Raw genomic sequence first — 22,193 nt, 5'->3', positions numbered from 1 at the left:
GGAGGAGCCACCTGGGAGCTGCTGCAGGCAGGGGGGAGGGGGGAGGCCCTGGGTTTGGCACCCGGGACCTCGGTCAGAGCAGATTTGGGAGCCTCATAGCAGAGGGTTCAAGAGGGCTGGAAGGAGGGCTGGAGACCGGCCACTGTGAAGGGGAGGGGCGGCCCGGGGAGGGGGCCTCGCTTTCAGGGATCATGGGAGCCACACGCCCCTCCTCCCTCTTCACCACAGAGGGTGTATAATGTCAGCTACAAGCACCAGCCGCTCTTTAGGTTTAGCTACACGAACAACTTCAGTCACTGCAGACATCTGAGAGCAAGGACGTGCGCACCCCTGTGCCTCCTGCCTGCGGGGTCCCAGCAGCACCAACACGTTCCCTGAGCTCGGCCCGGGGGCCCGGGGGCCCGGGAGCTCCAGGCAGCCTGATGCCTGCCCGTCGTGGGGACCCGTGTGTGTGTGTGTGTGCGCGCGCGCGCGCGTGAGAGAAAGGACGTGGTCAAACCGGAGAACGCGACAGCTAGGTCCTGGCCTGACCTTCAGCCATACTCCGACCTCCTCCACTGAGGATTTTACTTTCTCAAAAGAGAAGACTGAGTTATTCCTGTGGGGAGGGGGTGGGGGAGAGCCATTGCTATCAGACGCAGGTCAAGGTTTGGTTTGTATTTTTAACTCCTTGTGCCGGAGTTTTATTTTGGAATGTAACATCTGCGGAGAAGCCGAAACAATAGTATAATGGACCTGCACTTCCTCTGCTGCGTTTATCAAGTGCTAATACTCTGCCCCATTGTTTCCTGAATCATTTGAAAGTAAGTTACACACAACAGGAAGCCTCAAATTACCTGAGCGGTGTCTCCTAAGAACCAGATGTTCTCCGGCTCCAGGAATTTAACACTGACCCAGCGACAGTGTTTCGTTACCTTCCATATTCTTTTTTTTTTTAATTTTTTTAGTGTTTTATTTATTCTTGAGAGAGAGAGAGACAAAGTAGGAGCGGTGAGGGAGGAGGCAGAGAGAGGGAGACACAGAATCCGAAGCAGCTCCAGGCTCCGAGCTGTCAGCACAGAGCCCAACAGGGGGCTTGAACCCACAAGCCCTGAGATCATGACCTGAGTCGAAGTCGGACGCTTCGCTGACTGAGCCGCCCAGGGCGCCCCGTTACCTTTCATATTCTAATCTCTTCCAGTACTCATTTTTGTTTCAAGTGGCGTTAGATCCCTTTGGAAAATACAAATTGTAGGGGCGCCTGGGTGGCTCAGTTGGTTGGGCATCCGACTTTAGCTCAGGTCATGATCTCATGGTTCGTGAGTTCAAGCCCCACATGGGGCTCTGCAGGGACAGCTCAGAGCCTGCTTGGATTCTCTCTGTCCTGCTCTCTCTCTGCCCTCTCCTGCTCACTCTCTTTCAAAAATAAATAAAACATTAAAATTATCTATACCATAGGCTTTCAAGGATTGTGTGACTTACTTTGTATGTTGATTTTTACCACATGATTTTACATGTCTATTTATGTACAACTGACTGATTTCGCGGTGCCCCCCGCCCCGCCCCGTTTTTACAGGTGGGGCTTGCCGACGGTCGCTGGGGGAGCGGCCACCCACGCCGTCAGGGCTCCCTCCTCCACGCCCTCCCTTTCTCTGCCACATACGATTTGGTTCCTTCTTTCCCCCCAGCCGGTGAGGCTGGCTGCGTGGCCCCCGGCCCCATGCCCGAGGCAGTCACCTGTCTTGCGCCCTGGGGCACCTGCGAGGCGCGGGCGGCACTGGGCCTCCTGGCCAGGAGCCACGCGCTCTTCGCTTGTTCCTGGCGTGTTGCAGTCCGACCTCAAGCAGATCATTTCCTCCTCTGACCCCCGACTCGATGAACAGGGGCGGGGCAGACCCACAGCCTCCCTCTCCGGTGGCGGCCACGCCCACGGGCATCTCAGGGTCTCGGGTCACCCCCCCACCCCCGGCCCACCGCCCCTCCGCCGGCTCGCTCCCAGGTTGTCGTCCTGCTAACGGGACACGAGGCTCCGAACTGCCCACTGAGAGCCGTTCCTTCTCGTCTGTCGTGCTCTGAGACTTGTGTCTGTCGGGCTTGGTGACAAACGGTAGTGAGTGTCCCTTCTGGTCTCTCAAGGTCAGAAGGCCAAGGACATCATCGATGCGGCTCGGGGCCACCTTGCGAAGATGGTAGGCGGGAGACCTCAGGACGTCATCTTCACGTCCGGGGGCACCGAGGTAAAGTGCCGGCCGGGCCCCCCGTCTCCCCACTGTACCTTCTATGAGGGAGCAACGCGTGATTCCCTCTTGGTATTGGTTTTCTTTAAAAAGAGAGTAATGCCGGGTCTTGCCGTTTTGCAAATTAGCTTGGTAGGATTAGCCCGTGTCTGTCCTGTAAGTGACTTCCAGGGGGCTGACGGGACGTCTGTGATATGATGTGCACCCTAACTTGCTTTGCATTATTTCAACAGAAAGAGTTTGCCCTTCATTTTGCACTGGAATAAGTCTTTTAAGTCCCTACTAAGTTGTTTGCCTTATGAAGACTTTGAGGTTTGACCCATTTCAGATGCACTTTTATTTTTATTTAATTTTTTTAATGCTAACTTATATTTGAGAGAGAGAGAGAGAGAGAGAGAGAGACAGTGTGTCAGCAGGGGAGGGACAGAGAGAGAGAATCTGAAGCAGCTCCAGGCTCCGAGCTGTCAGCAGAGCTGGATGCGGGGCTCGAACTCATGGGCTGTGAGATCACGAGCCAAAGTCAGACGCTCAACCGACTGAGCCTCCCAGGTGCCCATGTACTGTTAAATTGATAGGAGTACTGACTGACAGTGTGGCTCAGAGACAGTTCAGCTCAGAGACAGTGTCGCTCAGGACAGCGCGGCTCAGAGAGAGTGTGACAGCATCAAGGCTCCTCAAGTAACACTCCCGTCACACTTCCTTTCTGGGTTAAGTGTTGGTAAAGCATTGGGATTCTCTCTTTCCCTGTCTTTCTCTCTCTGCCCCTCCCCTGCTCACTCTCAAAATAAATAAACTTCAAAAAAAGAAAAGAAAACCAGGAGAATCTGCAGCTAGATTATTAGCGCTAATAAGAATATTTAGCAGTTTATAGATAGAAAAATCAATGGTGTTTTATGTTCCGGCCCCAAGCAGGTGTGCGGTGAAAAATCAGCCTCTGTGCTCCAGAGCCAGAACGTGGCTCGCAGGCAGGCTGGGGACGAAGAGGGACAGAGTTCTGTCACTTTGCCAGGAGAGGGGGCACAGCGGGCTTGGGCCTTCAGTGGTACGGACCGGCCCCGGGGGGGCTGGGGGTTTACAGGGACGTGCAGGGCCCGGGCAGCGTCGGTAGGGATCTGGCCCGGGACGCCAGCGCTTCCGTCTTGTCTTCAAGGTGGTCGTGTGACCATCGTTGGCCCGGGCCGTCGAGCCTCATTCCTAAGCATCAGTACCGAGTTCCTGGAACAAAGGATTCTCAGAAAAACAAGTGAAGGGGAGGAGGCTTCAAGAATGAGGAGGAGGAAAATGGGCTCTGTTGAAAGTCAGGCCTTGCTGGGCATCGGTGTGTCCATGTTCGTTTGCGTCCATCCTCCCGTTTCTGTAGTGACCCTAGGTGTTTACTAGAGCACGGGACAGATTACACACTGAGGAAATAAATCGATAAAACAGAATTTGTAAGACCTTTTTTTTTTAAAAAAAAAAAAAAAGTTTTTTTCCCCAAAGTGTATTTATTTAGAGAGCATGAGCTGAGGAGAGGCAGAGAGAGAGGGAGAGAGAGAATCAGAGCCTGATGCGGGGTTCCGTCTCACAAACTGGTGAGATCATGACGTAGGCTGAAATCACCTGACTGAGCCCTCCAGGCGGCCCTGAACTTCTATTTATATCATACACACTTTTCTGGGAGAAAAGTTTGTTGTTTTAAAGTCTTCTACTCAGAGCCCTTCATTTATCTCCTCTGGATACAGGAAACCGATATTGTTTCCCAGTGTCTTCCAAGGAGAGTCTATGCTTTAAAAGCAAATAAGTGTGTTGATTCGTATATCCTTTTTGAAAAGTTGTTTGTTTTGGAGAGAGGGAGAGAGGGAGTGCCCGTGAGCAGGGGAGGGGCAGAGGGGGGGGACAGGGGACCCAAAGCAGGCTCCAGGCTGACAGCAGAGAGCCCGACATGGGGCCGGAGCTCACAAACCATGAGATCATGATCTGACCCGAAGTCGGATGTTCACCCCTCTGAGTCCAGGCGCCCCTGGACTTATGTATTCTTCTCTCCTTCCTTTTTTTACCTTTCCAAGCATATTTTTGCATATTTAAACAAATGTGTGACAAATATGCAAAAATACGCTTTGATCATTTGATACAACTTGGGTAGGATGCTGTATATAACGTCTGTGACATTTTTAGAACTATTATTATGTAGCGAGTGTATTTGTATCTGAGATCTTTTGGGATCTGCACATGAAGGGTTTCCTGGTGTTTATCCGGTGATGTATGGTGAACACTGGCGGGACTGGCTCCCAAGCTCTCTTTTCGGTGGGCACTGAAGGGCTTGCCGAGGTCGAGCTGGTTTAGGGCTTCCCCTAAGGAATGACCTTTGCACGTCATTTTGCTTTATGCAAGTGTAGCAATGGGATCAAGTCCAAGAAGCAGACGTTCTGGGTCAGGGGGCTCAGTGGATAGATATCACATGGCCCTTAGGACGCCAGATTCCACTCCCCTCGGCAGTGCGTACCTGGGCCCGGTATTCTTTTTTTGACAGATTTATAAAATGTAAAAATCCGTAGCATTGCTTAACAAGATAGCATAACTGATGGGGGTGCATTCTGACATTTTCGGAAGTTTGAAGCCCAGATCTGTGTCGCTGGCCGTTCATCGGGGCAGCGCAGAGGTCGAAGTCCTTCAGGACCGTGTTTTCCGTTTCGAATGCTCCCCCCGGATTGCAGCCTTACCAGTGCCCTTCCTGCTGTCTCCCCGCAGTCCAACAACTTAGTGATCCACTCTGCGGTGCGCCATTTCCAGCTCACCCGCGTGGCCGAGAGGGCCGGGGCCACGCCCCACCTTGTCACCTGCACCGTGGAGCACGACTCCGTCCGCCTGCCCCTGGAGCACCTGCAGAAGGAGCGGGTGGCCGGTGAGTGACCAGCCCAGGGGACTCCCCTGGGCCGCTGCCTTCCCTCTACCTGGTTCTGGGCGCAGGGGCCGCCCTGGGACTGGCCGAATCACGACCCGCCGGCAGGCACCCTCGGGTGCGGGGGCCACGCGGCCTGTGCCGACGCGGGGGTGATCTGTGAACTGTACGCACGGCCAGCTGCTCCCTCGGGAAAACTGGGTGATCAGCGCCGGGACTAGTCACCTGACTTAATGAGGGACCCCTCCATTCTCGGATCTAACACGCTCACAGAGAAGTCGCAGTGCTCTCTTCGGGGATAGGAAGAATTACAGTCTCGGCTTCCCCTTCTTCCGGTGTGAGCAGTCACGGCGTCTCTTCCACCGTCCCTCCCTGGGATACAAGTCTTAGGACGCAGGGCGCAGGCCACGCACTCTAAAACCGAGAGTCTGTCCTTCCCCCAAGTCCGCCGGCGTAAGTGCTTCCCTTTCAACAGGGTGGCGTCTCAGCCGCCTCTCACCTGCCCGGAGACCGGGAGGTGAATCCTGGGAAGTATTTTTATCATAAAGATAAAGGACATAATGCCGTGAAACTCCCCTTGACTAGGAAGCCTTTCTATGGATTTTCCTGTTGAACTACTAAGAGTTTTTCTCTTTATGGTCTTACCTAGGTGCACTACTTTATTTTTTTTAATGTTTATTTTTAAGAGAGAGAGAGTGGGGGAGGGGCAGAGAGAGAGGGAGAGAGACAGAATCCCAAGCAGGTTCCACACGGTCAGTGCAGAGCCTGACACAGAACTTGAACCCACGAACCATGAGATCATGACCTGAGCCAAAATCAGGAGTCCCAGTGGCACCGACGCAGTCACGGCCAGCACTTGCTGGGCACGTGGTGGGGGTGCCAGGCCGGCAGCACCCCGCCCTCCGTCTGCCTCCGCAGTCGGCCCCCGACCCCACGCCCTGCATCTGCACTTGGATGATCACTAGATCTTCCGTAGTTCTTGCCTATTACTGTTCTGAGTGGGGGGTTTGCCCTGTTCCTTTTAATCTAATGCCATCACCTTCCTACATTCTGAGAATCCCTCAAAGTCCCTTGCACACGAGTGGTTCCCCTCATGTAGAAAACTGTTCTCTCAGTCCGTGGGACCTTGCAGGGAGAGTGGACGCATTGTCTTATACCAGTCTGACCCCAAATCGTGATTTGCTCACCTTCCCTAATATCACCCATCTGAAGCAGACAGACGGTAAGAGCTGGCCACGGTGCCAAGAATGTGGTAGGTGCTTAACAAATGTTGGCCGAGTGTTGAGTGAGTGAAGGTTAAGAACGTGGGGCATCAACAGGCTCTCAGGAAGATGGAGTTGGAGGACCCCAGGCTCGCCGCATCCCCTGGAACACCTACATAACGTCCACATGAGTGTCAACAACCCGGAAAGTGACCCGAACAGACTCTCCCCAGCTAGCCGGAGAGAGGAGGCCACCCTGAGGAGAGCAGGAGAGTGGGAGCCAAATGGAGCTGTGGGACGGGCCATGGGGGAGGGGTGCCATGGGCTCAGCCAGGGAAGAGGAGCAGACCCCTCACCAGGAACCCCAGGCCTGGGGGACCTGCACTGGGAAGATGCGTAACACTGGCTGTTAAATCCAGAGCGGACCAACCTCACAGGTTCTCACAGTCAGTGGGGATTAACACCTGGAACTTTAAAAGTCAGCAGGTTCGGCTCTGAAGGAGCTGGAAGACCAGGAGGAAGTCAAGGCCTGGCCTCAGAGACAGTGCAGCCGACAGCCCAAGGAGGTGCCGCATGGAAACAGCAGTTTGATGGATGCCCTGGGTATATGGGAGGGAGGTTTCCTTACTGATCTCAGAGTGTGCCCTAGAGAGGCAGGGACCTTGGGGAGACTTCTGCACGAGCAAAGGAAGCTGGTGGGGGCCATTTCCCTCGTCCACCCCCAGCCTAGATACACGGGCACCTGTGGGAACCAGTGCGTGGCAACACCCCGCCCAGCCTGCTCACAGCATGCCCTGCCCCCACGCTCTCCATCCTGGCCTGGGCAGTTTTCCCAGGCAGCTGCGGGCCCCTTCCTGCAGGGCCCAGGTCGGGGCCCTGCTGGGACTGCATGGTAGTCCACCCGCTAACAGCACAGGGACCAGACTCTGCCCACGACAGGCAGAGACAGCCATTGTGGATAACCGCGCCGAAGGCAAACACCACAGCCACAAGGCACACACAACACACGTAGGCTATACCTCTGAAGCTCCAGGCCCTGGTCAGCAGGGACACTGCACTACAGGGACCTCTTCTTCACAAGGCCCCCACTTTCAAGAGCAGGAGTTGTAGCTGACTTGCCTAACACAGAGAGGCAGATGCAGAGAGTTAGACAAAATGAGGACACAGAGGAATATGTTCTGAATGAAAGACCAGGACAAAATCACAGCGAGGGAGCTAAATGAGATGGAGATAAGTAACATACCTAATTGAGATTTTAAAGTAATGATCGTCAAGATATTCATTGGACTTGAGAAAAGAATGGAAGACCTCAGTGAGATTCTCAATGAAGAGACAGAACACATGAAAAAAATAACCAAACCGAAATGAAGAATTCAATAACTGAAACTAAAAATACACGAGAAGGGGGGCGCCTGGGTGGCTCAGTCGGTTAAGCCTCCGACTTCGGCTCAGGTCAGATCTCACGTTCGTGGGTTCGAGCCCCGCGTCGGGCTCTGTGCTGACAGCTAGCTCAGAGCCTGGAGCCTGCTTCCGGTTCTGTGTCTCCTTCTCTCTCTGCCCCTCCCCCCTCTCATGCTCTGTCTCTCTCTGTATCAAAAATAAAGAAAAAACATTAAAAAAAATATACGAGAAGGAATAAACAGGATCCTAGAGGAATAAGAAGAAGGGGTCAGCCACCTGGAGGACAGAGTCATGGAAATCAATCAGGCTGAGCAGGTGAGAGAAACACAGACTAATAAAAAATGTGTGGCGCCAGGGTGCCTCGGTCAGCGGAGCGTCCTACTCTTGATTTCAACTCAGCTCATGATCCCAGGGTTATGGGATTGAGCCCTGCATCCATGCTCAGCATGGAGCCTTCTGGAGATTCTCTCCCTCTGCCCCTCTTCCCTGCTTGCACTCTCTTTCTAAAAAGAAAAGAAAAAAGAAAATAGTTGAAGGAAACTCAGTAACACCATCAAGAGTAATGACATTTGCTTCATAGGGATCCCAGAAGGAGAAGAGAGAGACAAGGGGACAGAAGCTGTGTTTGAAGAAATAATAGCTGAAAATTTCCCAAATCTGGGGAAGGAAATGGGAATCCAGATCCAGCAGGCAAAGAGAGCCTCCAATAAAATCAACCCAAGCAGGTCCACACCAAGATACATAGTAATTAAAAAGGCAAAAAGTAGTGATAAAGAGGGAGTTGTAAAAGCAGCAAGAGAAAAGAAAATAGTTACATAAATGAAAACCCGTAAGTCTATCATCTAATTTTTCAGCAGAAACTTTGCAGGCCAGAAGGGAGTGCGTGGCATGATCTATTCAACGTGCTGAAAGGGAAAAACACCTGCAGCCAAAAGCGCTCTACCCAGCAAGCCTGTCATTCAGAATAGAAGGAGAGGTTGTGCCTCAGACAAACAAAAGTAAAAGGAGTGCATCACCACCCAACCAGCCTTACAAAACAAGTGTTGTTAAAGGGGATTGAGTAGAAAGAGAAGGTCATAAGTAGAAGTAAGAAAAGTAAGAGGCACAAAAACAGTAAAACTAAGTATGTATATAAAATCAGTCAAGAGGCGCCTGGGTGGCTCAGGCGATTAAGTGTCCAACTTCAGCTCAGGTCATGATCTCTCTGATCATGGGTTTGAGCCCCACATCAGGCTCTGAGCCTGCTTCAGATTCTGTGTCTCCTCTCTCTGCCCCTCCCCTACTTGCATTGTCTCTCTCTGTCTCAAAAATAAATAAACATTTAAAAAATGTTTTTTAAATCAGTCAAAAGATTCACAAAATAAAAAGTTGTAAAGTATGACACCATATACCTAAAGTGTGTGGAGGGGAGAGGAGTGAAAATTTAGTGATTTTTTTTAGTTTATTTTGAGAGAGAGAGCATTTGAGGATGTGCAGAAGGGGCAGAGAGAGAGAGAGAGAGGGAGAGAGAATCCCAAGCAGGTTCCATGTGGTTAGCATGGAGACTGACATGGGGCTCGAACTCATGAGCCATGAGATCATGACCTAAGCCAACATCGAAAGTCAGATCTTTAACCAATTTAGCCACCAAGTTGCCCCCCAAATTTAGGGATTTTAGAGTGGCTTTGACCATCGACCTAATATAGACTGCTATATGCCTAAGATGTTATATTTAAACCTAATGGTGACCCCACATCAAAAACCAGTAATAGATATGCAAAAAATAAAGAGAAAGGACTCCAAGTATATCACTAAAGAAAGCCAACAAACCTTGAGGCAGGAGAACAAGAAAAGAAAAGAACGGAGAACTACGAAAACAAACATAAAACAAAATAGCCATAAATACACACCTAACAATAATTACTTTGAATGTAAGTAGAATAAATGCTCCAATCAAAAGACATAAGGTGACAGAATGGATAAAACAAACAGATCCATCTGTATGCTGCCTAAGGAAACTCATTTCAGACCTAAAGACAAGTGCACATTGAAAGTGAAGTGATGGGAAAGCATCTGTCAGGCAGACAGGAGTGAAATGAAAGCCAGGGCAGTAATACTCATATCAGACAAAACAGACTTTGTTTTTTTTTAATTTGATTTTATTTGATTTGATTAAAAAATTTTTTAGAGAGTGAGCATGAGCAGGGGAAAGAGGCAGAGAGAGAGAGAAGCTCAAGCAAGCGTCCTGCTGAGCATGAAAAACCAGCATGGGGCTCAATCCCACAACCCTATGATCATGACCTGAGCTGAAATCAGAGAGTCAGATGCTCAACCTACTGAGCCACCGAGATGCCCCAAACAAAATAGACTTTAACACAATGAATGTAATAAGAAACAAAGGACACTAAGTAATCATAAAGGGAACAATCCAACAAGAAGATACAACAACTGTAAGTATTTATGCACCCACTGTGAGAGCGTCCAAATACCTAAAGAAGCTAACAATGAAGGAAGTAATCGATAGCAATACAATAATAGTAGGGAGACTTAACAACCTACTAACATCAATGGATATATTATCCAGACAAAAATCAATAAGGAAATTGTGGCTTTGAATGATAGATTGGACCAGAAGGATCTAACAGATATTTTCAGAACATTCTATCCTAAAACAGCAGAATACACATTCTTTTCAAGTGCACATGGAGCATTTTTCAGAACACATGTTAGGCCACAAAACAAGTCTCAACAGATTCATGCATCTTTTCCAACCACAATGTTACGAAACTAGAATTCAACCACAATAAAAGCTCTGGAAAGAGCACAAATAACATGCTACTAACCAGTGAGTGGGTCACTTCAGAAAGGAAATAAAAAAACACACACTGACAAATGAAAATGAAACACAACAGTCCAAAGAGTTTGAAATGCAGCAAAAGCTGTTCAAAGAGTGAAGTTTATAGCAATATAGGCGTAGCTCAAGAAGCAAGAAAAATCTCAAATAAACAATATTACCTTGCACCTAAAGGAGCTAGAAAGAGAAAAACAAACAAAACTCATAAGCAGTAGAAGGAATGAAATAATAAAGATTAGAGCAAAAATGAATGAAATGGAAACTAAAAACAAAACAAAAACCAGACCAATGAAACTAAGAGCTGGTTCTTTGTAAACATCAACAAAATTGATAAACCTTTGGCCAGACTCATAAAAATGACTCCCCATAAAGTCAAAGATAAAAGAAGAGAAATAACAACCAACGCTACAGAAATACAAGAGTATAAGAGAATATTATGGAACATTATATGCCCCCAAACTGGACAACTTAAATTGATGGATACATTCCCAGAAACATATAACCTCCTAAAATGGAATCACAAAGAAGTAGATTTGAACAGATCAATGACTGGCAATGAAATTGAGTCAGTAATCAAAAAACTCCCATCAAACAAAAGTTCAGGACCAGATGGCTTCACAGGCGAATTCTACCAAACATTCAGAGAAGAGGTAGTACATATTCCTCTCAAACTATTCCAAACAACAGAAGGATTACCCTGCTACCAAAATCAGATAAGGATACTACAAAAAAAGAACTACAGGCCAATATCTCTGATGAACATAGATGCAAAAATCCTCAACAAAATAGTAGCAACCCCATCCAACACTACAATTAAGAAAATCATTCACCACAATCAAGTGGAATGTATTCCCGAGTTGCAAGGTCGCTCAATATTCACAAATCAATCAACAAGGTACATCACATCAACAAGAGAAATGATAAAAACCATATGATCATTTTAATAGATGCAGAACAAGGGGTTGACAAAGCACAACAGCCATTCATGATAAAAGCCCTCAACAAAGTAGGTTTAGAGGGAACGTATCTCAACATAATATGAAAACCCCACAGCTGACATCATACTCAACAGTGAAGACTGAGAAGCTCAGGAACAAGACAAGGACGCCCACTCTCTCTGCTCTTATTCAGCACAGAGCTGGAGGTCCCGGCCACGGCACTCAGGTGAGGAAAATAAATAAATAAGTGAAAGGCATCCAAATTGGCAAGGAAGATGTAAAATTTTTTACTATTCGCAGTTGACTGGATACTCCATATAGAAAACACTAAGAACTTCACCAAAAAACCCCACTAGAAATGATAAATGAATTCAGTAGGGTCACAGGATACAAAATCAATATGTAGAAGCCCATGGCATTTCTATATGCTAATAATTAAGTAGTAGAAAGAGAAATTAAGAAAATAGTCTCATTTAAAATTACACCCAAACCAGTAGGATACCTAGGAATAGCCAAAGAGGTGAAAGACCTATACTCTGAAAACCATAAAACATGGATGAGCCAAGTCAAAGATGACACAAATGGGAAGATACCCCATGCTCATGAACTGGGAAAACAAGTCTTTCTTAAAGGCCCGTATTACCCAAAGCAATCTACACGTCTAATGCAGTCCCTATAAAAAAACCAAAGCATCTTCATGAAGTAGAACAAGCAATCCTAAAATCTGTGTGGGATCACAAAAAGACCTCAAATAGCCAAAGCAATTTGGAAAAATTAGAAGAAAACTGAGGGCAACACAATCTCAGATTTCAAGATATACTGCAAAGCTGCAGTAATCAAAGCAGTACCGTTCTGGTACAAAATAGACACAGAGGTCAATGGAATGGAAGAGAAAAGCCGCAATAGAAACAAACCCACAATTACATTGTCAAGTAATATTTCACAAAGCAGGAAAAAATATACAATGCGAAAAAGACGCTCTCTTCAACGAATGGTGTTAGGAAATCTGACAGCTATAAGCAAAAGAACAAACTGGACCTCTTTCTTACACCAGACACAAAAAATAAACTCAAACTGGATTAAAGACTCAGTCGGTTAAGTATCCGACTCTTGCTTTCAGCTCAGGTCATGGTCTCATGGTTCATGAGTTCCAGACCCACATCAGGCTCTGTGCTGACAGTGCGGAGCCTGCTTGGGATTCTCTCTCTCCCTGTCTCTGTCTGTGTCTTTCTCAAAAATAAATGGATAAACTTAAAATAATAGAAGATAAAAAAAAAAAAAAGACGCCCTCATGAACTAAGTGTGTTCCACGGAGCGCACTCAGCAGCGGAAGCTTCGTTAAAGGAGCGTCAGGTTGGCTACTTCTGGGCGCTATTCTAATGGGTGGCTTATAGTCCTTCTTTCTTGTTTTTGGAAATTTTACAATCAATTACTTTTTAATGTGGAAATATTTTTGTTAATGAACCTGCAAAAGATGTTATAAGATTAGCCTTGGTCCTTGTGTTATTTCCTCAGCGGTCACCTTTGTGCCTGTGTCCAAGGTGAGTGGGCAGGTGGAGGTTGAGGACATCCTGGCTGCTGTCCGCCCGGCCACGTGCCTCGTGACTGTCATGCTGGCCAATAATGAGACTGGGGTCATCATGGTGAGTCATTTATCCTTGTAAGAAAACGCAGTGAGGAATGAAGGGAACTCAGGCTCTGCTGCTGTTCTCATGCGTCACACCAGGGCCTCTTCCTTTTCTTCCTCTCCTTCCTTCCTTCCTCCTTCCTCTCTTCCTTCCTCCCTTCCTTCCTTCTTCCTTTTGCCTATTCTCCTTAATTGTCTTAGACTCTGGGTCTAAAGTTCTCTCTTGTCCAGCAAGAGAGTGGGACGCAGGATTAAAACGTAGGAGAGAGAGATGGCTAATGTCTGGGAAGAGACAAGAGCCTGAAATAAGGGTCCTTGCCTCGTATTTATTAGGATCAGCAGGGATACAAACATGATGGGCGTGCACAAAGAGACAAGGAAACTGTGAATGTTACCTTAGGGGCATGAGGGGAAGGGGGGGGTTGAAGATACACAGTGTCTGGGGTTTGGGTCAATATGAAACAAAGTCCAGGCACCTGGCAGCTGGGCAGCTGCTTGTTCAGGGCAGGCAGGAGGCGCTGTGTCTGTTTGTCTTAGCTATCCCAGGGGAGAAGACAGATGGCGGAAATGACTTCAGGGTTGACAAGGCACCATTTCTCTCGTTAACCATCTCGACTCTGGGCTGCTTCGCCTGCAGCTCAGGGGTCTATAGTCCAAGTGACTTGCTTTGCCTGACCTTGGCCCTTTTCTCCTGGGAAAGCGGCTTCTCTGCTGCAGGACTAAACCAGGGGCCCTTGTGTCCTCATGGCTAAGCCTGCTTACCTCATATACCTTCGTACTGGGAGCCTTTGCCCGTCCCTCTTCATTTTGGGGGTCCACACCCTCCTGTTCTTGGGGTGCCTTTGCACTGTCCTATTCTTGGGGGGCCAGCCTTGTTTACCCAAATTTGGGTGGGAGCATCCTATGGCTTTGCTTCTCTATGCCAGGTTAACCCAGGGCTATTCCTAAGCCCATCCCCCATGCTTAATGACGCTGTATTTCCTCCCTTCGGTTTTCATGAAATCAAAGCGACACACTCAACTGTTGCTTTTTCCCTGCTCCAGCCCGTTGCTGCCATCAGTCAGCGAATTAAAGCCCTGAACCAGAAGCGGGCAGCTTCCGGGCTGCCTGTCATTCTGCTGCACACAGACGCCGCGCAGGCCCTGGGGAAACGGCGCGTGGACGTGGAGGACCTGGGCGTGGACTTCCTGACCATTGTGGGGCACAAGGTGTGTCCACAGAGGCCCCCTTCCCTCCATGGCCTCAAGGCTCCCCTAGAGCAGGGCCCACAGCACCACTCACCGTCTGGGTGTCATGCAGGGCGCCCGGGGGCCGTGTGGAGCAGCCTGCAGCCCCTGCCCGCAGGAGCTAACGAAGGGAGGCCGTTTCCTGAGTGGCACCATGGGGAGAATGGGGCACGCTCCCGGGGGCGGCAGGGGGCCAGCCAGGCAGGGAGGGTCCTGAGGCCTCAGGTGAGACCTGAGGCAGGTGGCTTTAGCCAGACGGTGAGTGACCTCTGCAGTGGGCAGACTGCCTGCAGACCCTCATCAGCCCACACGTAGCCCCCCCCCCCCGGATAGAAGATGCGGGGTTCAAGACTTTGCTTTCGTGAACTTGATTTAAAGTGCGGCTTCTGAATGCAACGGTTCAGCTCTTCTCTTCAAGGTGAAAGAGCGAAACGTTAGCAGGGAAGGCCTTGCTCATCTTTGTGGCAGCCGACCATCTTTGTGGCAGCCGACCGTCTTTGTGGCAGCCGACCGTCTTTCTGGCAGCCGACCGTCTTTCTGGCAGCCAACCATCTTTGTGGCAGCCGACCATCTTTCCGGCAGCCGACCATCTTTGTGGCAGCCGACCATCTTTCTGGCAGCCGACCATCTTTGTGGCAGCCGACCAGAACCTGAGATGTGTTCAGTCCTCTGTTTCGAAGTCTGGTGCTCAGCTAGTTTGCAAAGCAGTGTGTGTGCCGACCTGACACGGTGGCACTTAACTGGTTTTTGCAAAATGTCATTTTGAAAACGTGGAGTCATACCCAGGAAAGACCCTTGGCAGTCTCCACTGCCAGCCCCTCTCCTTGTACCAGTTCTGCTGTGTGACATGCAGTCAAGCTCTGGGGCCACCGGGCTGGGGACAGGAGTCCCAGCTCTGCCCTGAACCCCGGAGGCGTGTCCAGAATGGTGACGGGTGGCATGGCTGTGGGGCTTAGACGGCGCGGAGGAGTCTCTGGGCGCCTCTGAGCACTCAGCACGTGGGCAGAGTAGGAGCTCAGGAGGTTCTTGTTAAGTAAGTGACTGAACTTTCCTTTCAGTTCTACGGTCCCAGGATCGGAGCACTCTACGTCCGTGGACTCGGTGAACTTACCCCTCTGTACCCTATGCTGTTTGGAGGTGGACAAGAACAGAATTTCAGGCCAGGGTAAGACAGGAGGTTGACGAAGTCTCTGACTGGCCCACGATGCTCTTGGTCTTTGTCTCTCAGAAGAACTGTGATATCATGTTCTGTGTCACTACTGAGGCCGAATTTGCCCCGCTGATGGCTTCTGCCCCCAGGACTCCCAGATCTTCAGTGTCTGTGGGGATGATTCAGAGCTCGAGCCCTCCTTACTGAGTTGTACTGCTGTGCTCAGGCCCGTGGGGTGAGCCGGGCTGCGCTCCTTTCTGAGAGCTCCTGTGTCGCCGTGACACACAGTGACACCTTAGTCAGGGGGTGAGGTGGTACCAGAACCACACCTTGTACCGGAAATGCTAATAACACGGAGAGACCAGAACATGGTGGTGGGTTCTGTGGGTTTTCTTTTGCCTCCTTTATCCTGACTTAGAACTGATGAGGCCTGCAATTCACAAACACCAATGAAAGTGTCAGCAAGGAAAAAGAAAATATAAAGAAGAACTAAATGGAAATATTAGAACTAAAACGACAGCAACCAAGCTCCGAAGCTCAGTGGATGGGTCACCACCAGAATAGGAGCAACAGAGGAAAGAACCCGTTAACGGAAACGGAACAACATAGTTACCCAATCCAAACAGACGGGAGGAAATAGACTGGAAAAACTTGAACCATGCCTCAGGGGCCTATGGGACTATAACAGAAGATATGACATTCATTTCATTGATGTCCCAGAAAGAAAGGAAGAAAGAGTGGGATGAGAAAGAACTTGAAAAAAAAATTAATGGCTGAAAATTTCCCAAATTGGCAAGGCACATAGACCTACAGATTCAAGATGCTGATCAAACCCAGGATTAATCAGAAGAAATCTATGCCAAGGCGTATAGTTAAACTTCTGAAAATGAAACCCAAAGTAAAAATCTTGAAAGCAGCTAGAGGAAAAAAATGACACCTTTCCTATATAGTAAAAATAATTCATAGCAGTGCATTTCTCACCAGAAACCATGGAGGCCAGAAGGAAGTGATGCAATATTTTTGCAGGTGCAAAAAGCACTGTCGAGCCGGAATCCTACTCACAACGGAAATATCCTTCAGGAATAAAGGGAAAGTAAGGCATTCTCAAATCAAGGAAAACTGAAGAACTTGTCATCAGAAGACCAGTGCTAAAAATGACAAAAGGGAGTTCTTTAAACAGAAAGGAGAGAGTAAAAAAAGGAAACTTGGAACATCAGAAAGGAAGGGAGGAAGGGGAAGGGAGCGAGCATGGTACGAGTAAATAAAATGGGCTTTCCTCTTGAGTTTTCTTAATTCTATTTGATGGCTTAAACAAAAATTATAGCACTGTCTAATATGGTTCAAAATATATGTGGAAGAAATATTTAAGGTAATTATAAGTGGGTGAGGGGTAAAAGGATGTAAATGGAGGGAAGGTTTCTAGTCACTGGAACTTGTAAAAAATGTTCATATAACCCACAAGGAGGCAGGAAAATGAAAACAGAAATAAAAAATAGAATAAACAGAAAAAAATTTAATGGCAGATCTAAGCCCTAACATATTAATTACATTAAATGTAAATGATCTAAATATAGCAATTAAAACAGAGATTGGAAGATGAATTTTTAAAAATATTGACCCAACTACAGTTGAGCCTTGAACAACTTGGGGGTTAGTGGTGTCCACCCCCTGCACAGTTGAAAATCTGCATGTAGCTGTTTTAATTCCCCAAAAACTTAACTGCTCATAGCCTACTGTTGACTAGAAACCTTACTGACGACATATGCGGTCAATGCATGTTTTATATGTTACATGTATTTTACAGTATATTCTCACAACAAAGTATGTCAGCGAAAAGAAAATGTTACAAAAATTATGAGGAAAAATACATTTACAGCACTGTAAAAAAATGTGCATGAAAGTGGATGCATGGTATTCAGACCGTGCTGCTCAAGGGTCAAGTATACATGCTATCTATAAGAAACTCACTTCAAATATACGGATAGAGGGAGGCTGAAGTTAAAAATGGAAAAATATGTATCATACAAACATTAATCAAAGGAAAGCAGGAATGGCTATATAATATTAGATAAAGGAGACTCTAGAGCAGAGAAAATTACCAGAGCTGCAGAGGGGACATTGTTTTATGATAAAAGTGTCAGTCCATCATGCAGTCCTAGCAATCCTAAATGTCATTGCACTGCTCGATAGAGCTGCAAAATAGTGTGAGGCAAAAGCAGACTGAACTGAATGAAAACGTACAACGGCACTCGGAGACTTCAATACCCTTCCCTCAACAATGGATTCAACAACTAACAAAAGTCAGCCAGGATAGGGAAGAACTCAGTCACACCCAGCAACCAAACAGCTGAAGTGTTTAGAACACTTCACCCAACAGCAGCAAAATACACATTCTTTACAAGTGCCATAGAATATATACGAAGATAGACCATGTCCTTGTCATTAAACAAACCTCAAATAAATGTGAAGGCCTGAGGCACCTGGCTGTCTCAGTCAGTCAAACATCTGACTTCGGCTCAGGTCATGGCCTCACAGTTTTTGAGTTAGAGCCTCACATCGGGCTCTGTGCTGACAGCCCAGACCCTGGAGCCTGCTTTGGATTCTGTGTCTCCCTCACTCTCTGCCCCTCTCCTGCTCGCACTCTGTCTCTTTCTCTCTCTCTCAAAAATAAATAAAAATTAAAAATAAGTAAATTTGATAAACCAAAATCATACAGAATATTCTCTCATCACAGTGGAATCAAACCAGAAATCAATAACTGGAAGGTAAGAGGAAAATCTCCAAATACTTAGAAACAACGTGCATCTGCATAAACCATGGATCAAAGATGAAGGCTTAAAGGAATTAAATACATTGAAATGAATGAAAATGAAATACGATTCGTCAAAATTTCAAAATGTGGGAGACGTACTAACGCACAGCCGAGAGGGAAGTATTAACTCAAGCCACATGATGAACTTAAATGCAAAACATAAAACTATAACACTTTTAGGGAAAAAAACAGGAAAACATCAGGCTCTAGGGCTTGGCAAAGAGATCTTAAACTTGATACCAAAAGTATCCATAAAAAGGAAATTTGATCATTTGAACTTGATCAAGATTTAAAACTTTCAGCCTGCAAAAGACTCACCAAGAGGATGAAAAGACAAGCGGCACACCGGAAGAGGCTCGCAAATGATGGCTTCAACAAAGGATTAGTATCTACTATATATAAAGAAAACTCAAAATTCAGCAGCCAAAAACCCCCCAAACAAGTCAGTCAACAAATGGGCAAAAGACATAAACAGACATTTCAGCGAAGAAGACACACAGAAGGCAAGGAAGCACATGACATGATATTCAGCATCCTTAGCTGTTAGGGAAATGCGAATGAAACCACAGCGAGTGCCACCGACCCCTGTCAGAGTGGCTAACACCCTGTGGCCACACCGAGTGCCGAGGGCGCAGAGATGCGGCATCACTCATGCACGGCCGGTGGGGGTGTGGCGTGCTCCAGCTGCTCTGGAAAACAGCCCCGTGGTTTCTTTTAAAATTAAATATGCACTCACCTTGCAACCTAGGACTTTCACGCCTAGACCTTCGTCCCAGAGAAACGAGCACTTCCATTTACACAAAAACCTGTACACGAGTGTCTGTAGCAGCTTTATTTATAATAGCCCCAAACTGCAGATCACGCAGATGTCCATTCATGAGCGAACGGGCTACGAAACTGTGGCACATCTGTGCCCTGGACACCACCCAGTAACGAGAAGGAGTTAACTCTTGATACACACAACAGCCTAGAAGGAACCTCCAGAGAATTGTGGTGTACGAAAAAAGCCAGTCCCCCAAAGTGATAGCTCTATAACTCTATTTACAGAACCTTCTCAAAATGACAAAATTAGAAACTGAGGACAGATTAGCAGTTGCCAGGAGTTAAGGAAGGGACAGGGCCGTGGGGAGGCTGGTCTGGTTATAAAATGCCCCTCCCAGCGGGTCATTCAGGCTCCTGAGGGAGGGAGCGAGAATGGGGTAGGGCAGGGAGCACAGAGAATGGAGGCAAGACAAAGTCTGTGATCAAGCCTCATTTACTGAAAAAACACACACACCTTATAAAAGGTTCAAGGCAGGAAGCAAGGCAGCTGACCTAGGTCGGTTGCTAGGAAACAGGGTCAAGTGATTAAGGGGAAACGGAACTGCAATCTCAGCACAGCGCCTGCAGGCGGTGGATCTTTGTTCTTCTGGCAGCTTCCCACAATAAAAGGCCAAGGGGAGGGGCCTTTGCGGGGAAATGTTCAGTGTCTTATCCTGGCCCTGGCTGCCATCTTGTGCTATGGTGTAACCGGGGGAAGGCTGAGTAACAGAATGTCTCTATGGTATTTCTTAAAACCGCATGTGACTCTGCAGTCTCCTCTTTAAAAAAGGTTTAATTGAAAAAAGAAAAGAGGCAGAACGTCAGGTCTTTGGGAGGTCAGCAGGTGGGCAGGGAGGGGGAAGCAGGGTGTGCGTGGAGGTTAGATGGAGGTGGAGGAGCGCTGACTGAACTCGGAGGGAGGGAAGGCCCCAGGTTCCCCACGGGGTCCGCTGTTCACCCCCCGCCAGGCAGTCCCAGGTGCTAGGCCTCTGAGAGATGCTCTTGGGCTGGCGGTGCCGCCCTGCGGGTCAAGGGGTGAGGCCCGAAGAGGGATGTCTTGGACTGCCCCAGGTGTCAGAGCCTGTCTCTGGGGACAGAACTGACCAATGCACTTGTCAAAGAAAGCCCAGCAGGGTCACATTCTCTGTAATACCCTGTGCTTGGAGTTAACTTACCACGTTATCTACGGGGCATCAAGCAGCCGCCAGCCCCGAAGGATTAAGAAAACTTTGTGGGACCAACAGTTAACATTAAGAAAATTATTAAGTTAGGGGCACCGGGGGGCTCAGTCGGTTAAGTGTCTGACTTTGGCTCAGGTTATGTCCTCACGGTTTGTGGGTTCGAGCCCCACATCGGGCTCTGTGCTGACAGCTCAGAGCCTGGAGCCTCTTTCAGATTCTGTGTCTCCCCCCTCTCTTTCTGCCCCTCCCCTGCTCATGCTCTGTCTCTCTCAATAATAAATAAAAACATTAACTTAATTTTCTTTTTTTTAATTTTTTAATGAAAATAGAGGGAAGAGATCTGCTTTCAGCTTCTTAGATCTGGTGAGGCCACCGTCTGCAGGGCCCCCCTGCCCCTCTCCTGCACCCACACAACCTCTAAGAACAAAGGATTCTCCGCATGACAGTTGAGAGGCTTCAGCTGAAGGGAACGGTGTGGAGCTGAGGTCTTTGGACTCCTGGCTGGTTCGACAGGGGGGCCCACAGAGAGAGGCTCCGGGGTCTGCAGCTGGAAGAGGGGTCCCTCCTGGGTAGGAAACGGGCCCAGACAGAAGGGTCGCTGTGGACACCAACATACGGTGTCCAAGATGGGCCGTGTCGACTGTGCCTGGACCAGGAAACCCCACACAGAGGGTTTGGGGGCCTCCGGCTGCCACTGAGGCAGCCATAGGGCACACTTTTGAAAATATTGCTGTAATTTTGTTTTTATTAATTCATGACTTTTGCAGACAGGGTTCCTTCCTGGGACACTTGTTAGTTGCTTTGCATGGAAGTCGATTGAACCCCTTGTGTCTTGCAGGACAGAGAACACGCCGATGATTGCCGGCCTTGGGAAGGTGAGCCTCGCTGAGCTTGGACAGGGGAAGCAGGTGCCTGGTCTCATGCGTAGGAGGACCTGTCTTCCTCCAGGGCTGTCCCTTGTACTCCCACATGCACGCCCCCAAACCCGGATGTGGGTCCGGAGGGGAAGGCCTCCACACAAAGCAGTTCTGTGACACCAGCTGGGTGTCCTGCAACTCTAACCCTGTCCACCTGGGGACGGCGTCAGACTCCGCAGGCCAAGTGCTCAGGCCCGCAAAACTGCCCCCGCCACCCCCGCGTCACACGCCAGTTGTAAGTCCCCGCAGCCATGTTCCCAGGACCCCTCCTCGGGGTCAGTTAGTTTGCCAGGACGGCTCACAGAAGTTACAGAAGCACCTTGCTCGCTGGATTATTGGTTTAGAGTGAAAGGATATGATAAAGGAGACAGACAGGTGGACGGCGAGGTGTGGGGGAGGGGTCCCCCAGCGCACCTACATGGATGTGCTCACAGCCCGGAAGTCCTCCAGACCCGGGCTACTCGGATTTTTGTGGAGGCTTTGCTCAATCCTTCACCCCATTTTTAGCCTCTCTCCCCCCTCCGGAGAATGTGGTAGCAGGGGTGAGAATTCCAAGCTTCTAATCATGACTTTCAGTGACCGGCGCCCTTCGGGGAGCCCACCCAAAGTCTCCACATTAGAAAAGACCCTCCCAGCTCTCGGAAATCCCAAGGGATATAGGAACGCTGTGCCAGGAACCAAAGTCCAAATGTTAGAACAAGAGGTGTTCTTATCACCTAGGAAACGCGGGGTTCAGGGGCTCAGTGCGGGACCTGGGCAGAGACCTGTTCTGTCATTGCCTGACCCACCTCCCCCGGACTTTGGGGGGGATCATGTTTGTGAGCCCAGTACTCACGATGGACTGGCGCTAGAAAAGGCCTCACGTTGGATTTGTCATCTCCGAAATGTACTTTGTGAGATCCGTGGAGTGGGTTGCACGTGCTTTAGCATTGAAAGCGGAGGTCTTTCTTCAGGCCTCTGCTGATAGGAGAAATACGGTAACGTCTTCACAGCAGCGACCAATGGTCAGGC

The 22,193-nt window shown here is 48.6% G+C and overlaps 1 protein-coding gene across 2 annotated transcripts in view; it reads left to right on the top strand.

Annotated features, from left to right (window-relative positions):
- Positions 1-22,193, top strand: part of SCLY (selenocysteine lyase) — a 34,726-nt gene that overhangs the window by 6,343 nt on the left and 6,190 nt on the right. For both annotated transcript variants that reach the window (XM_029933539.1, XM_029933540.1), the window contains exons 3-8: positions 2,116-2,216; positions 4,944-5,097; positions 12,984-13,111; positions 14,139-14,303; positions 15,380-15,486; positions 21,104-21,140. In XM_029933539.1, the coding sequence (XP_029789399.1) occupies positions 2,116-2,216; positions 4,944-5,097; positions 12,984-13,111; positions 14,139-14,303; positions 15,380-15,486; positions 21,104-21,140 (692 nt within the window). The remainder of the gene's footprint in view (positions 1-2,115; positions 2,217-4,943; positions 5,098-12,983; positions 13,112-14,138; positions 14,304-15,379; positions 15,487-21,103; positions 21,141-22,193) is intronic.

This window comes from Suricata suricatta, chromosome 3 (assembly GCF_006229205.1).
Source record: "Suricata suricatta isolate VVHF042 chromosome 3, meerkat_22Aug2017_6uvM2_HiC, whole genome shotgun sequence".
Taxonomy (NCBI): domain Eukaryota; kingdom Metazoa; phylum Chordata; class Mammalia; order Carnivora; family Herpestidae; genus Suricata; species Suricata suricatta.
This window is presented reverse-complemented; position numbering and strand designations above follow the sequence as displayed.